Source organism: Balaenoptera acutorostrata, chromosome 2 (assembly GCF_949987535.1).
Source record: "Balaenoptera acutorostrata chromosome 2, mBalAcu1.1, whole genome shotgun sequence".
Lineage (NCBI taxonomy): Eukaryota > Metazoa > Chordata > Mammalia > Artiodactyla > Balaenopteridae > Balaenoptera > Balaenoptera acutorostrata.
In genome coordinates this window covers 80,275,955-80,292,156 of record NC_080065.1, presented here as the reverse complement: position 1 = coordinate 80,292,156, position 16,202 = coordinate 80,275,955, and the positions used below count along the sequence as shown (strand labels likewise).

At 38.6% G+C, this 16,202-nt stretch overlaps 1 protein-coding gene across 14 annotated transcripts in view; it reads left to right on the top strand.

The window, feature by feature from the left end:
* MCTP1 (multiple C2 and transmembrane domain containing 1) overlaps positions 1–16,202 on the top strand; it is a 560,962-nt gene that overhangs the window by 196,605 nt on the left and 348,155 nt on the right. The window contains exons 1-2 of one of the 14 annotated variants that reach the window (XM_057541273.1): positions 1,624–1,825; positions 5,823–5,872. The exons of 11 other annotated variants lie outside the window; for them this stretch is intronic. Coding sequence is in view for 2 of the 3 variants with exons in the window: in XM_007197442.3 (XP_007197504.1) it covers positions 1,769–1,825 (57 nt within the window). In the remaining variant the exon portion in view is untranslated. Of the gene's footprint in view, positions 1–1,623; positions 1,826–5,822; positions 5,914–16,202 lie in introns of those variants that run through there. 2 more of the 14 variants (XM_057541272.1, XM_007197442.3) reach the window with 2 other exon arrangements.

Below are 16,202 nucleotides of genomic sequence, written 5' to 3'. Positions count from 1 at the left end.
CATGATAGATACTTGATCTTAAATCACATTTCTTAATATTCTACTATTCGCCAATCCATAATACAAATTCTGTATTTTATTTATTCATTTATTAAACAATGTTTATTAAATTTTGCTATGGACTGATCACCATGCCAGGGGCTGGGGATGAAATACTGACTACAACAAGATCCCTGCCCTCAGGTTTCTTACATTCTTGTTAGGGCCCACAGACTATAAATAAGTAAACAAACAAATAAAGAAGAAAATTCCAGGCTGTGAAGGAAATATAAAGGATCATGAGATGCAGAGTAATTGGGGAAGGTCATTTCAGGTAAGGTGGTAAGGGAAGCCTTCTCTGAAGAGAGAGCATTTGAACTGCAACTGAGGACTAAGAATGAACCCAAAACTCTAGACCTATGCTGAAGCAATATGGTAGCCACTAGCCATGTATTGGCCATTGAGTACTCAAATGTAGCTAGTTCAAATTAAAATGTACTATAAATGTAAAATGCACATTAGCTTTCCAAGGCTAGTACAAAAATTATAAAATATTTAATTAATTTTATATTGATTATAGGTTGAAATGATAATATTTTAGATATATTAGGATAAACATTATTAAAATTAAGTTTACATGTTTCTCTTCCCTTTTTTAATGTGACGACTAAAATGTTTAAAATTACATATGTGGCTTACCTTATATTTCTACTGAACAGTCCTGGTCTAGATGGTTTCAGTGTATTTGCTATTATTAACATGTGTGTTTTCATTTTTTTGTTCTTGCTTTTGGTGATGGCAACTGAATTTATGTAGTAGATTTTTCTCCAAGGATCTATGTCTATAATGTTTATTGACTGATTTGTCCAAACATAATAATTCAGTGTGTGATTAAGCTTGGTACAGCTCAGAGTTAAGAGGTATTGGGAGGTGGGAAAAGCACAGAAAATTGCCGCAGTTACTAGAGGAGTTGTGTCATTAGTCATGTTCCTTTAGAAATGTTCACGAAACAGATAAAGGAAGGCTCTGAGTTGGAGAGGTAGGTAGAGCTGGCATCACACGGTAATGACAGCGTAGGACAGGATTTCTGTGGGAATCAGCGACAGCAAACCACAAAGATCTATTTCCATTCTCTACTTAGTGAAGAAGATTCTATTGTGTTTTGTGGAATTGCTACTTCTTGCATGTTAAAATAGAGTTTTATCCTACACTGTGTTTGCACTGATGGAACATTAGTGACTTTAGTGTGCCTCTTTTTGTATCTCTGTCAGAGGGATGTTGGCAAGTTCACACACATTTAATAACATTATACTAATTCACTGTGGAGAGCAAGCAGGGTAGTTTTTCTTTGTGCCATGCTATTATTCGAATTTCCATTTGCGGTTTGTGCCACGGGGAAGAAGTTGACTAAAAATGCACGTCTGATTTAGCAAGTTGACTAAAAATGCACGTCTGATTCAGTTTTAGTTTGTAAACATTTGAGGCCCCCAAATGTGATGTTTGTTACGCAATCTAAGTTTTATGAGGGGAAACTGTGTCCCTACTGGTTTGAGAGAGAGTTGAGTCATATCCTGTGAATGTGAAGCAACGGTGTTTAAACATCACGGGTTCCTCTTACTTTCATTCTAATTCGCTGCCGTTCAGAGCAGCAAGTGCTATCTGCGAAGAGGCTGCTACTAGCCCTTGGAGGAGAGCAGCCTCTCTTGCTGGGATTCAGTAAAGAAAGCCAAGTCTGAAGATGCAGTTCTGTCACTGGAGTGAAAGATGTTTTGTTTGTTTCTAATCAACTATGCTATATAGCTGCAAGCTGAAAAGTGCCTGTAATTTGCCAGTTATTTATAATAAGGTAAGTGTTATATTTTGGTTCACTCATTGTGTTGTGGCAGCCTTGAATTAATGTGGCAGTTGTAGTATGTGATCATGCCTCAGAAAATGCCTTCTCACAGGGTCTTGACGGTGGCTTTGAGATTCTCATGCAAATAATTTTAAATTTATGGTACAATCCATTTGTGAGATACTTATTAGATTGATATTGCTTGTATGATAGTTTTTAATGAAAAATATAGTGCCTGAGATGTGGAAAGATTATAGTAGCTTTGTGTTGTTTTAGTTGGTTTTTTCTTAAGGATTAAGTTGTACCAGAACTATTTTTTTCTTTTTGCTACTCTATTGTCTTGGTTAAAGGTGAAACATGAATGCATAAAATTCATACGATTATACTTGGATTTTTATTCTAAATAATCATAGCTCAACAACTATGTTTCTCCATTACAAAAAAAGTCTTAGTAATTTTTAGAAAAAGTTGAAAGTTGAAAAGTAACACCTCTTGCTTAGGCTTTTTATTTTAAGTGAAAAGCCATCATATTTTTAAACTTTGGCTCTGTTTGTTTCAAAATGTGTATGAGTTTGTCACAAGTCCATTTCCTCAGTTGTTGTTGGAGACACATATACGTTGTATGGATGGAGAAATCTGTGGATAGAGAAGTGAACAAGAGGTTTGCTTTTCAAATTCTTGAAGCTTACTGCGGAAAGGTTGGGGTGGAAGACAGGAATGTTGTCTTAGTTTTTTATTGATTAAAGAAATGACATCAAATCAGAGCTAAAGGTGTGTCTGGTGTCACATCACTTTGGACAATCTTATTTAAGTCCTTTGAATTCTTTTGAGGTAGAAAAGGTTAATTTGATTGTGAGAGCTATAGCTGTGAATGTGTGAGACGTTGCTGAATTGACGGGGTTTTGTATGTTTAAGGACAGTTGGCATTAGAATACTTTTTTTTAATTGACCCACTATCATGTTTAGAGATCGTTTCATTTCTATTCAAAATTATGCCCACTACAAAATTGCTAGATTCTAACTACAGCTTGGAGAATATTTTCCATTAGATATATACTCAATAACTCAAGTTTTACAAAGGTTGAAGGGAAGGCATGTAGTTTTCCTCTTCTGTGAAGGGGAAATTAAAATTAGTTCAACTTCCAAACATATTTGAAGGCAGTATTCTGAATTAGAAGAGAAAAACTTTAAAGAAAATGACTTAGCACTTTGAGAGCCTTTGGGACCTTGCATAGTAAAAAGGCACATATCCCAAAAGATGAGAATCAAGATGTTATGAATAGAATATCCTGATGCTTGATATGTATAAAACTATGCTTTTTTGCCAGGGCAGGGACGGGGCTATTCTGGTGAGTTAAGTATTCTGCCTGAGACTTTTTTCTTATGCTATATGCGAATTATTAAATGTCAATAAAAAGATAGAATGTAATACATCTACATCAAGACAAAAGCATATCTTATTGCAATTTGCACCATTTCAGATTCTTAAATATGGATTATAATGGCCATCCAAACTGTTGTTATATATGAAAACTCAGACCGATAAAATGTTGTAAAAATCAAGATTTGATAATATGCTCTGTTTCAATTGTAGACTTAATTTTTTATGACATTGTACAGCCAACTGGTATCTACCTGATTAGATTATTGTTTATCCTCCTTTCTTTCTGTTTTCCCCCATCCTTTGGCTGTTTTCCTGCTTCTTTGCACTTCCAGGAGGAGTGTGGGTAATGGGCAGGGAGAGAGAAGGAAAGTGAGCAGACCAAATAGTGTACTGCTTTTATTTCTCACCTCTCATGATGGTTTTGATGAGAAATGAGGTCAGGAAGAGGTTAGATATAATGACAAAAATGAGTCTTTTAGATAACCTTTTAGATTTCAGTTATTCAAGAAATTCCTTGACCTCTGAGATGAAGAATAATTGGGAGCTTGGTTGTGACAAGCTTATCTACCTTACAGAATTGTTGCAGAGATGAAATATCACATCTGTTGTAGTATTTTATTAACTGTAAAGTTGTATACATATTTTTGAGGAATTGTTTTTGTGTCTTCTTGAAGTAAAGGTACTGACAAGGCATCAGAGATACTCAGAATTCCACTCTGGATTCAGAATACTTACTTTTAGTAGTAAGGGTCTCCTTTTTCTCTCTTTTTGTAAACTATTTTATTGTTAATTTCCAACCTATATAAAAATAGTAGGCAAAGGTAAGCTGCAAAAAGAAAAATAAAAACCCAATTTTACCTAAGCCTCAAGTGCTGTTTAAAAATTTCAAATAGCTGGAGGAAGCTCATCCTCACTCAAAAGATATTTATCAAGTGGCGATTACATTTTATCTTCAACCTAAAATCAACACGCAGTTAGGGGCAGCATCAGAAGAAGCACGTAACATGACTTTTTTTTTCCTTTTTAAATATTTTTCTTTTAAGTAAGGCTTTATTTGAAGGGTTCACGATGAGGAACTACAGAGTAGGAAGAAATTATTTTATAAAGTACTCTTTCTGACTCCTGAAAACTAAATCTTTCTGGATTATGCTTTAGATCTAGGGTCCCTAGTGAATCCTACTGAATATCAAAAGCAGCACACTCACTGGGTAAAATACACAGTGATCACTCCCCTACCTACTTCTGAAAATCAGTTATGAGGATCACACAAGACTGTTGTGTGACAGTGCTTGTGAACTCCACAGAGCTTATAAATATCACTATCACCAAGTAAGATATACAGAATTATATATTTGGAAGGGAACTTAGATGTCATCTCATATCTTCTTATTTCACAAGGAAGATAATTAAGGTCCAGAACGCTTAAGGAAGGTGCTTAACTTCACTCAGCTAGTATCTAAACCTGGATTTTTTTTTTTCCTCCCAGGTTAGCTAGAAATTGATCAGAAGATTAGCTGTTTCCTATGGTAAAGAGTTTTTTAAAAGATAAATACTATTTTCAGTATTGATTAACATCCTTATAGGAAACTATATCCCCAGAGAATGTTTCAAAACCTGTCTACAGGTTTTGTGGGCTGAGAATTCTCATTGGATCTAGTTTAATGGAGCATGGATTTGTGGAGTGATTATCAAATTATAGCATATGACTCTTGCAATCTCTTAGCTATTGCCACAGTAGAAGTGTCCAAGCCCTTACTCTTCAGAGTTGTATCATAAGAGTAAACGTGCATAATGAATGGGGGTAGATTTTGTCGCTTTTAAAATTATAGTTAGCATGGTAGATTGTTTTGATGCTTGTTGAAAGTAGTTAGAAAAAAGAGATTCCCCCAAAGCTTACCCTTAAAAAGAGATTAGGAAAATTTAAAAAAACAAATGAACTTACCGCCATTTCTGTTAGAATTGATCTGGCTATTTTATTTTTATGGAACACTATTTTTCAGAGAGATGAGATGGGAGAGCCATGACCTTTAATAATTATAAAAGTTAATGACATATATCCTACTATACTAATGAACAAATTAGATTCATAAAGAAAATTTTTCTTTAAAGCCTCTTAACACTAAAATTAGAAGGCAGGTTAATTAGAAGTTTTTTTGTGTGTTGGTGGTATTAATAAGGGTTATATCTTACTCCTAAGAATTCAAAATATGGTTACCATTTCCTTTAATAAAAAATGTAACTCTTGTGAAAGGTATATACCGTATCTTCATTTGCTGTGCTCCAATTTATAGCTTCAATAAATAAGTGGAATTTAACATCATCCTAACTCATGAATAAATTCTAGCCCTGCTTTGTAATAAAATTCATGTTAACTTTGATTCCAAGGACTACATGAATCTTCTTTATAACTATTAGGAGATAAAGGAAAACAGATGAGATAAATAGTTTAAGAACTTTGCTAAATGTAAGTGTGGCGAGATTGTGTGTGGTCTGAGGGACAGAGATCTGGGCTCTAGGATGGGTGGTGGGAGAAGCAGTATTTCTTTGTACTCTTGACCCCTCCTGTGGTTTTGGAGCTGACAGGGAAGCCCATGTCTTCTTTTGATTTTGTTTTCCAATCTACAGAGTTGAGAAGACAACTTTCGTGCTAGACGACCATCCCACACATCCTGCAGGTACTTCGTAAATATTGGTTAATAACCCTATGAACATCAAGGTGGGTGAAGCACTTTCAACTCAGTTGCAGAGTCCATAGATGTGCCATTGGTATAAGTGCCAAGGCTGGTAATGAATACCCCCTTGAGAGAAACCCAAGTAGGAACGTTTCGGAAATGGTTTGTTGGGTTTTAATTCCATCTTAATTTAGTAGAGGTACTCAAATTAGTCACTTGGTCTCCCTTTACTTGAGTCATTTCACTAATGGGATGGATTAGTAATAGTTATTCATGGCAATTTACAGCATACCCAAATATAACAAATCAGGTTCCAAATCCCTCACTCCATGAGTGTTTCTCTCCAAGATGAAAATAATAATACTGGCTAACATGTAAATCAGGCTGTATAATACTGTATCTTTTAATGAACTGTCTAATTTATTTCTTAAAACTACCTTATGAAATTTGGGCACTATTATTATTATTCCCTTTTCACAGATGAGGAAACTGAAGTGTAAATTAAGTGACTTGTCCCAACATCACACAAATGGTAGTAGAATGATCGGAGTTGAACCTAGGTAGTCAGGCTTCAGAGCCAAGATTCTGAACTACATTCTGTGCCGCCCCCAGTTTGAATCCCTTGATCCCAGTAATATGAAGTGACTCCTGTAAAGTGCTACAGAGAGGAAAAGAAATATTTTAAATGTTACTACATTTAATCATTTTCAGGACTCGAACATTCTCATTTGTAGTGAAACCCATTATGAGCCAGAAATAAACTAAAGTTATTTGAGAATTCATGTAGAATGAGGCTAGTAATAATGCAAAATGCATCTGGAATGAGCAGACATAACTGAGTTCTCCTAGGTGATTGTAGTCTTTGGTGATGTGAAAAGATTTCCTTTTTTTGAGAGAGAGAGAAACAGCTCTTGATGTACACATAGTCAACAGTCCTAGGAAAACTTGTGGGAATTTGTATGTTTTGAGGGAGGATTAATGTCGTCTCCTTTTCTTTGTACACTCCCTAGACATTTCCTGATGAAAGTCATTTGGGGGAAGGAGCACACTGAATGAATGGTAGAAGGATTTTAGGTCTGTTGTGCGACTAGATCCATTTTGATCTGCCTTCTCCAGAGAGTCCACAAATTATGCTTGAAGTTCTTGGGTAATTTTCAAACTTTCTTGTTTCCTTAGGTCTCACAAACAAGAACTTGCTTCACGATGTTTTATACCCTCAGTGCTAGCACAGTGCCTAACATATAGTAGAGCCTCAGTAAGACTTTCTGGCAAGATGGCTGGATGGACACATGGATGGATGATAGGGATAAACTAGGGCATATCCAGATCTGCTTCGAGTCATGACTCATGTACCTGAGACTGGATTGGGACCAGACTGTTACTGAGCTTGTGGGCACAAGGGAATGAAGTATGAGATGTAAAAGGATTTACCTCAGTTCATCTCATACTTCATCATCTGATGGTTTTCAGTGTGAAACTGACATGCCTATAAGTCATTTTTTGCCACAAACCTTTCCCACTGTATCATATTAGAGATTCTTTAATTACACTTAGGAACCATAATTGCTTTACTCCCTTGATTCAAAAGCTAAATTAAAGCAGATATTACATATATAATTAATATACATTATACATATGCAGAGAGAGAAATTAAGTAATAAAATTAAAAGGTCAAAATAAATGTGAATATCTAAATTAATGGGAATTGTCAAAGTTTGACTATTTTAAAATTTATTGTGGGAAACAATAAAAATTCAGAAGAACAATTGAAGCAGCATATCAAAGAAAAGAAAGGTATTTTTAAAAATCATTAAAAAATGCTTATTTACAAAAGTATAGACTTCTTTCCATCTTGGAACAGAAGCTTTGTTTTTCCACAAAATTTCGTTAGAGAGCTCAGATAAGACGTCTGAGAACCAAGGTTTATTTGGCATAATCAGTCAGTTGTAAAGGATGGTTTCCGAAATGAGGATGGTGACTAAGGGCTTGGGTTAGGAAATGCTGCAGATTTTGAGAGAGGGTATTAAGGTGGTTATTGTTTCAAGTTTTCCAGTGGGGGAAAACACAGAGAAAACTGCTGTACAAACATTTGATCAAAAATAAAATATATACAAGTTTTAGACAGTGGGAGCAATCTACTGTGAAATTTACGCATTTGTCCTTGACCCAAAGCAGTCATTAAAAACAAAACAAAAAAAGAAAAGAAAAAAATCCCAATCATCAAAAAATTTTTGGATGGATTTTCTTTTCCCTGGTCCTAAACACAATAGCATATGTTCACTGTTCAAGGGTGTTCTATTTTTTGGTGTACAGGAGCCTTGTGTTATTTGAAATGCATTTGATTCTTGTGGCTGTTTTCTGGAGGTGATTTTCCTACCTTAGAAATAGCATGTTCCAAGTCAGCAATCACTGGAAAGTGTTAACCTGGCCAACAGTAGACCTGCATTCTACATCATAGAGTCTGGCCAGCAGTTTCAACATCCCTCAAATGAAGGATTCATCCTGTAGCGCCTCTCACATTTTCCAAAGACTAGGAATTATTATAGGATAGGATTCTTGTATTATTTTAATTTTTCTTTCCATTTTCAATTCAGTGGTTGCTGTGAATATTAAAATCAATTCTGAAACTTCCAAGGTTATCTAGCCAAAGTGGCTAGAGAGCTTTTGCTAAGCCCATGCCTGGAGTTTGATAAATGCTTATGCTATAGAGAGAGAGAGACAGACAGACAGACAGACACATCCCCCCCCACACACACACAGTGAGGTTAGTCAGATAGATAATTAGTTAAATGGATGATGGATGGATGAATGAATATCTCATGGCACATGTGTATTCTAAATGTGTAAATAGCTACAAAGAATCATGCATACACCAGACATAAGAAGACTATGTAGCATTATTACCTGTTTTAAATCATTGATAAATTACAAGGTATATTAATGTTCAAGAGTTTTTGAAAACTATATTGCAGTTCCAAAGATGTCTAGATTACTACCAGGAAGCCACTGATATCAACAGGAATACAACTTCTTAGGTTGCTTTCAAGAGACAGTATTAAGGTGGTTATTGTTTCAAGTTTTCCAAGGGAGTAAAAACCAGAAAATTTTCCGGTAAAAATATTTGATCAAACTCAACTAAATAGGGTCAAAAATATATGCAAGTTTGAGACAACGGAAACAAATCTATTGGAAAAATAGTTTTGTTCTTGGGTCCTACATGGCAGGTGCAAAGAGCAGAGGTCCCATTTGAGTGATATTTATATAACAGGCACTAATACAATTTTTTTAGAAATCAGCTAAGGTCTGAAAACTATATTTGCTGCATTGAAATACTTTTTTCGTTGTACCCGGACCTCTTCCTCATTGTCTATTATTTTTTGTAAGGTTTCATGAAAGATTGCTGTTACATTTTCTATTTTAATTGAAGCTTTTAAATAAAAATTAAGGAAAAAGTTAACTAAAAACTAAACATCAGTTTTATCTAAAAAGTACGGTGTTATTTTATCTAATAAGTCAAATTAGTTCAACATGCTGTACCACCTGTAAAGTTTCCGTGATTCCTTCCTTTACCTGAGCAGCATGTAATTCATATTCACAGACTTTTGGAATTAGGAGGTACCTTAAAATAAACTAGCTCAATTCCTTTAATTTGCAAATGAAAAATATTCTGGCACAAGCAAATTAAATGACTTTTCCAAGGTTATATGCACCCAGCTCCCAACAGAGCCAAGCTGGACCTGGAGTTCGAACATGCAACGCTGTAGTCTTTTTACTGCATCAGTCAGTGAGAGCATCACTGTCTGAATTTAGTATTCAAGTGGTGCATTGGATTTTCACTTCGTATTAAAATTTTAATTGTGCGCAGCATAAATCAACTTAAGTTTGTCCTAATTTCCTTTTGGCCACTAAACAGTTTTTATCATATTTTTTTGGAAGGGCATTTTTTTACCCACAGATTCTCCCTAGACGCTTTTCCTAACACCTGATAGTTTACCTTGATTCTATTCACTTGGCAATGCAAATGCATTTGTAATTACAGAGACAGGTCCACATTTAACCACTCGTGCACATCTAAAACTGGTTACATTTTCCACGCCCTCCAGCTTTCCAGATCCTCAAAATAAATGCATTACATCACACTGACAAAAAACTCCATAAATGCAAATTATTGTATTGGGAACGACATACACATCAATTCAAATCATTTAACCAAACAAATGGAAACAGTTACTGAACAATGCTCTGTACTAATCACTGTACTTTTGTCATCAAAGTAGTGATGTGCTGCAAGTTCCCCGCCCCATTGCCTTGCTCCGTGGCTCCTTCGGAAGCTGGGTGGCCACACCCAGGCAGCAGCGCTCAAGGTGCAGGGTCCTCTACCTCTCCAGGTGGAAGGTCCCCTTAGGAGACGGCCCAGGTACAGATGGCACCAGGTAACCTGGTCCACTCTCTTTCTTTTAGGTAAGAACCAGCGAAGATTGTGCCTGATTTGGCTTCTTATTTGCAACTGCAGTGGCAAGTGAGGAAGGGAGATTTTTTTCCAGTGTGCTCTTTAGAATACTAGTTCTATGAAATCAGCATCCTATAATCAAATAACTTTGGGAAACATGGCATATTGTATTCCGCTTTGAATATTCACACTGGAGGCAAAAGGCAAACACTTTACAAGCTTGAAGTGGGGATAGTTTAATATTCTTTAACCCGGTATTTCCCAAATAAATCCGTTTTCAAAATATGACCTATTCAGATTGTGGAGCACGCTTGGGAAACACAAATTAGACATTTTCCTCACTGACTGTATGTCCTGGAAAGAGGGTGGTTTGGGAAATGTGAATTTGATGTTCCCTTGGGGTCTCTGTCCCTACGAGCCTCTCATAAAATGAGCTCAGTACTGAGTGTAAGGATAATTTTGACTTTGAGATTTTTCACCTCATTCAATAATACTGTTCAGTAGCACCCAAGATGCTGTTTCTCTGAGCTGGTTGGATCACAAAAGAAGAGTGGCTCAGGGCAGGGAGTGATAAACCTCTGAAGTGGGAGATGCTCCTTAAGCTGCATCTGGAGGGACGTATTGGCATTTTCCCGGTGGATAAGAGCACATGCACAGAGGCTTCCCTCAATGTAAGAGTTCAGGAAACTGGTTAAAAAAAAAAAGTGTCTTTGGAGTCTGAGGTGGAAACGGGCATGGCTGATGAAACAAGTCAACCCGGGTCAGCTCGTGCATGAAGTTCTTTCACTGCTATGCTGAGAAGCTTGGCCTTCGCCTTGTAGGGCAGTGATTCTTCAACCGGATGGTGCATCAGATTCACCAGGAATCTTTTCCAAACTCTGTACCCTATGCCCCAGAGATTCTGGTTCGTTAGGTTATGGGTAGAGCTCAAGAACGTAAATTTTGGGAAAAGCACCCAGGTGATTCTAATGTACACTCTAAGTTGAGGAAATTTGGGGCATCAAGAAATGGCGTTAAGGAGAGGGATGTTGTAATTGGAGTTTTGAAGACTTTGAGGAGGAAGGGTTGAGAGGAATGTTCCCAAAGGCAGGGAAACCATTGGGAGGCTGTTACACCAATTTGAGCAAAAAACAACTAGGAAAACAAAAAGGCAGTGATGTGGGAAGCGGATAGGGGACCACAGGTCTGGTCCAGATCTGATCCATAGTATTTGGTGGCTGACCAAATGACAGGTGTAAAAAGGAGTGTCTGGGTCCTTGGCTTGATGATGCTGACAGCCAGGGCAGGAAACACTGAAGGGGATGCACTTGAGCTCCTGTTCATTCCTCGCTCTTCTTCTTCCACCTACAGCTTTGCTACCGTGTGGCACGTCTAGCTTGCCTCCACCTCATAGCGCTGTCATCTTCTTCCATAACTTTTCAACCATTAGACCTTCTGTGCAACTGAGCACCTCCTTGTTGAAAAGATACCAGAGAAGCCCTGATCTGTTGGGAGAGCTGTCCTAGGACCAAGAGGGCACTGGAGGAAACATTTTGAGCATGGGAGTAACCATGTGGGAAGACGTACATGAATGGTGGATCTTTGTAGAACTCACAGAGCACCCTGTACTGTGAACCTAGTTGGGGCTGTGACCAGCCACTTCCCCCCTCCATACTCAGTGAGGCTGAGGAAGGAGGGTTGGGTAACTGTGTAGAATAGTCACAAAATGCTTAATAAATAGGTACCCTCAGTCCTAAGTCAAAGGCTCCCAACCAAGCCTCAGCAGCAGAGAGGAGTTAAGCCATGAGTCTGGATGAAGAGAAAACTAATGAAGTGAGGAAGCTGAGATTCTGTTGAGCAATCAAAGAATAGCTTTGGCAAGTGCCACGATGTGGGCTTTGACCCCACCTCTGCCCAAGGCTAAAAAGAATTAAGAGGCTCCTGGCGTGGGGCTTGGTGAACTTCCTGAGAAGCTCAGCTGTACAGTATAGCTGGGCCAGTGAAAAAGGTCCTGGGAGCTGTGATGTGAATGCAGGGTATTATGATGAGCTATAACAAGGAGCAGAAAAGGCCAGGTGGCACCAGGCTTGAGAGAGGCTCTCAATACATCCCATGAAAACAGGTGGTAAGTGGAGTCCAGACTTGGAGCTAGAAGACCTGGGTTCAAATCCAGACCCCACTATATACAGAGTATGTGATTTTGAGAACATTATTTGACATCTCTGGGCTTCAGTTTCCAACTTCAAAAATGAGAATAAAAATACCTTCTTTGGAACTAGCTAGTGGAGGTTAGATATAGAGTGTAATGTGGGCCCCCCCGTGCTGTCAGTATTCCCGCCTGATCAATGCCCAAGCCTTTTCGCAGTATCATAATTCAAGCTTACGCTGGTCTAGTGGTCTGTGGAGCAGTCAATTCATGTGAGACAGCCTTGGGCAAAAATTGAAAAAGCCTGTACTCTGCAAGGTGAATTTGACAGGAGAGTGATTGATTAGAATCTTGTTTACAAGCTCTTGTTTATATTTCCTCAGCCTTATGTAATTTGTTTCGTTCAGGATTTAACGGAACTAGGGTTAGAAGGATAGGACTTAATGTACTGCACAACTGACAGGATGCTTCTTAATACTGATTTTACTGGAACATAAGAGCAACTAATCAAACTATGTTTCTAGATGAGGTGAGGGGAATGGGGTCCATTGGTGCCTCCAGAACCAAAGTCAAAATATGCTTAGCATCAGTATGCCAACTGATCCCCAAACACAACACAACACACACATGGCTGGGAGAGGTGGGAGAGACAGAGAGAGACAGAAAGAGAGAGAAGGAAAATTGTAATGAATAGTCTCATATTAGAGTCTCTGAGAAATCCAGTTGTTAAGAAACCTGTATATCAGTTAAACTTGTTTACGCTAAAGGAAGACTTGTTTTTCTCATGGACCTATTAAAATTTCTCTAGCAGTTTTTCTGTATAAATATACTGGAAAAGAGTACAAATAGATGAACTTTCAGAAGTGTGTATTTCTACCCATCCTGATTTCTCAGAAGTTCAGCAGAGAAGCAAAATATAAAATTCACCTTTCATATGATTGCCAGATTTTAATAAAAATCTAGTGAATATTTTATTTAAGACAGTCTCATTTATGTGATCATGGATGTCTTTCTGATTTTTAGATGCATTGGTCTGTGCAGTGGCCACAATCCCATAGGGTGAAACTTCAAACCTAAAAGCGCCTGTGTAGTCACATGCGATTCACTGGTTGTTTCAGTGCATTCCTCTCCATGCATTCAAGGGTGCAAAAATATTTTTTGAGAGCCTTTGTGTCAGATGCTGTGGGGACACATTTAACAGATAAAATGAACACAATGTATGCCAACAAGAGGCTTTAATCACTCTCACGCGTATCAAATTATAAGCTGTCCTGAGTGACATTAGATAAAATAGATGATGATAGAGTATAATAGGGGAAGTTAATTTAGATTATGGGCTCAGGGAAGTTGACTCTGAGAAAATGACTTTTAAGCTGAGACTAGAGATGTGTAGAATTAATTTTGGTTTCCCATGAGCTTTAAAAATTTTTTATTTTATACTGGAGTATAGTTGATTAACAATGTTGTGTTAATTTCAGGTGTACAGCAAAGAGATTCAATTAGACATATACATGTATCTATTCTTTTTCAAATTCTTTTCCCTTTTAGGTTATTACAGAATATCTAGCAGAGTTCCCTGGGCTATACAGTAGGTCTTTGTTGGTTATCTATTTTGTATAAAGTAGTGTGTATATGTCAATCCCAAACTCCCAATTTATCCCTTCCCGCCACCTTTCCCCTTTGGTAACCATAAGTTTTTTTCCCAAGTCTGTGAGTCTGTTTCTGGTTTGTAAATAAGTTCATTTTTGTCATTTTTTAAAGATTCCGCATATAAGTGATAGCATGTGATATTTGTCTTTCTCTGTCTGCCTTACTTCACTTAGTATGATCATCTCCAGGTCCAACCATGTTACTGCAAATGGCATTATTTCATTCTTTTTAATGGTTAATATTCCATTGTATATATGTACCACATCTTCTTTATCCATTCATCTGTCGATGGACGTTTAGGTTGCTTCCATGTCTTGACTATTGTAAACAGCGCTGCAGTGAACATTGTGGTACATGACTCTTTTTGAATTATGGTTTTCTCAGGGTATATGCCCAGTAGTGGGATTGCTGGGTCGTATGGTAGTTCTATTTTTAGTTTTTTAAGGAACCTCCATACTGTTCTCCATAGTGGCTGTATCAATTTACATTCCCACCAACAGTGCAAGAGGGTTCCCTTTTCTCCACACCCTCTCCAGCATTTATTATTTGTAGACTTTTTGATGATGGCCATTCTGACTGGTGTGATTTTTAAGTGTATGAGGATAAGAGAAAACTATGTTAGGTACCCAGCCCCGTATTTGGTACAAAAGATTTCCGGGAGATTCAGATCCACTCTGTCTCCTAATCAATGAATATCAAGCCAGACTCTAGAGACCAGCTGGTGGGCTGCACATGCTGCCATCAGTTCTGGATTTGGGGAGTAAGTCCCAGGTTATCTGTGGACCCACTTGGCTCCACAGCCTTTCTGATTAGCCTTCACTGAGCATATCCTCTGCGCGAATTTCTGCACAAATCTTCTTTACTCCACATTTCTCTGCAAAGATGAGCACCCCGTTTCTCCCTTCCCCTGCATTCCAGTTCATCCAGTTTGGCTGTGGTTCTCTGTCTCCTCTCCTTGAGAATACGTTCATCTCCTGGAACCCCCAGCCCCACGGAACTTCCTTCAAGCCAAGACGTTGCCATGTTCCCAATGAGGATTGTCAGCCTGTTGCCCCTCCACCCCCCAGACCACCTTAACCAGGTCATACCCTTCCAATGCAATCCATAGTTGCATAGTTAAAATCAGAATGAGCTTTATCTGCCCCCTAGACTTTGTGGTTCCTGCTTCTGCATTGACCCCTGGGGGGATGGGACTAATGCTGCATGAGTTCACCAAGCCAGAGCCCAGGCCTGCCTTTCCTCTCGCCCACAGCCAGCCTTTCCTTGATGATCCTGCCTTGAACGCAGCCCAAACCCTGTGCGTAACTGGTGAGATCTCAGAGTTGCTCCCTGGGCGCAGCAGTACAGGACAACTCCCAAGGCAGAGGGGATGGTAGCAGTGCTTCTATTGGGATCAGACCACAGTGGGCTTGCCTGAGGAGCATGATACCATCCTCTGGAGTGGGCTTGAAGTGGTCTGGGTTTGAATTCATTCTCAGAGGATCCAAGAGTAATTATGAAGTAACCAGAGTTACTGTGGAGGCTGGGAGGTTTGGATCTCCCTGAAGGTATTCCCCAATCTACACTGCAGGATTGGAGTCCGCCTAACAGAGGAGAAAGGAACTAGAGGCTGGAGCAGGCCTTGCTGCCCAGAGTCATCAAAGGGCCGGGCACTGCAGCAGCAGAGAGAGCAGGCGTGCTTCCAGAAGCATTGCTCCAGCACCTGTTCTCTCCTCGGGCGAGATGCACAGCTGGGTTTCAGAATATCGCCAGAGCAGCTGGCTTGTGACCATAGACCCTAGTGGGCCTTTCATGGATGAGGTGTTGGCAGATGTGTAAGAAGACAACTTAGATGCTGATCGGAGAGTGCTCTGATGTGGGTGTGAAAATGACAGGCTCCACCACAGAGAACAGGAAGACAGTTCTGCCTCTCTTTGTGGTTTCTGAGGTTTGCGGTTTTAAGGCTACTGGGACCACTTACAGGAAACGTTGTTCTTTTGTTTTTCTGTCTGAAACACCTGCAACAGTGAGGAGCCAAAAGTCAGGGGGTTCCAGGAAGAGCACACTTTGAGAAAGGATGCCTTTGCTGCTCTTACACGTGTTTCCTATTTCCAGATACAGCCATAGAC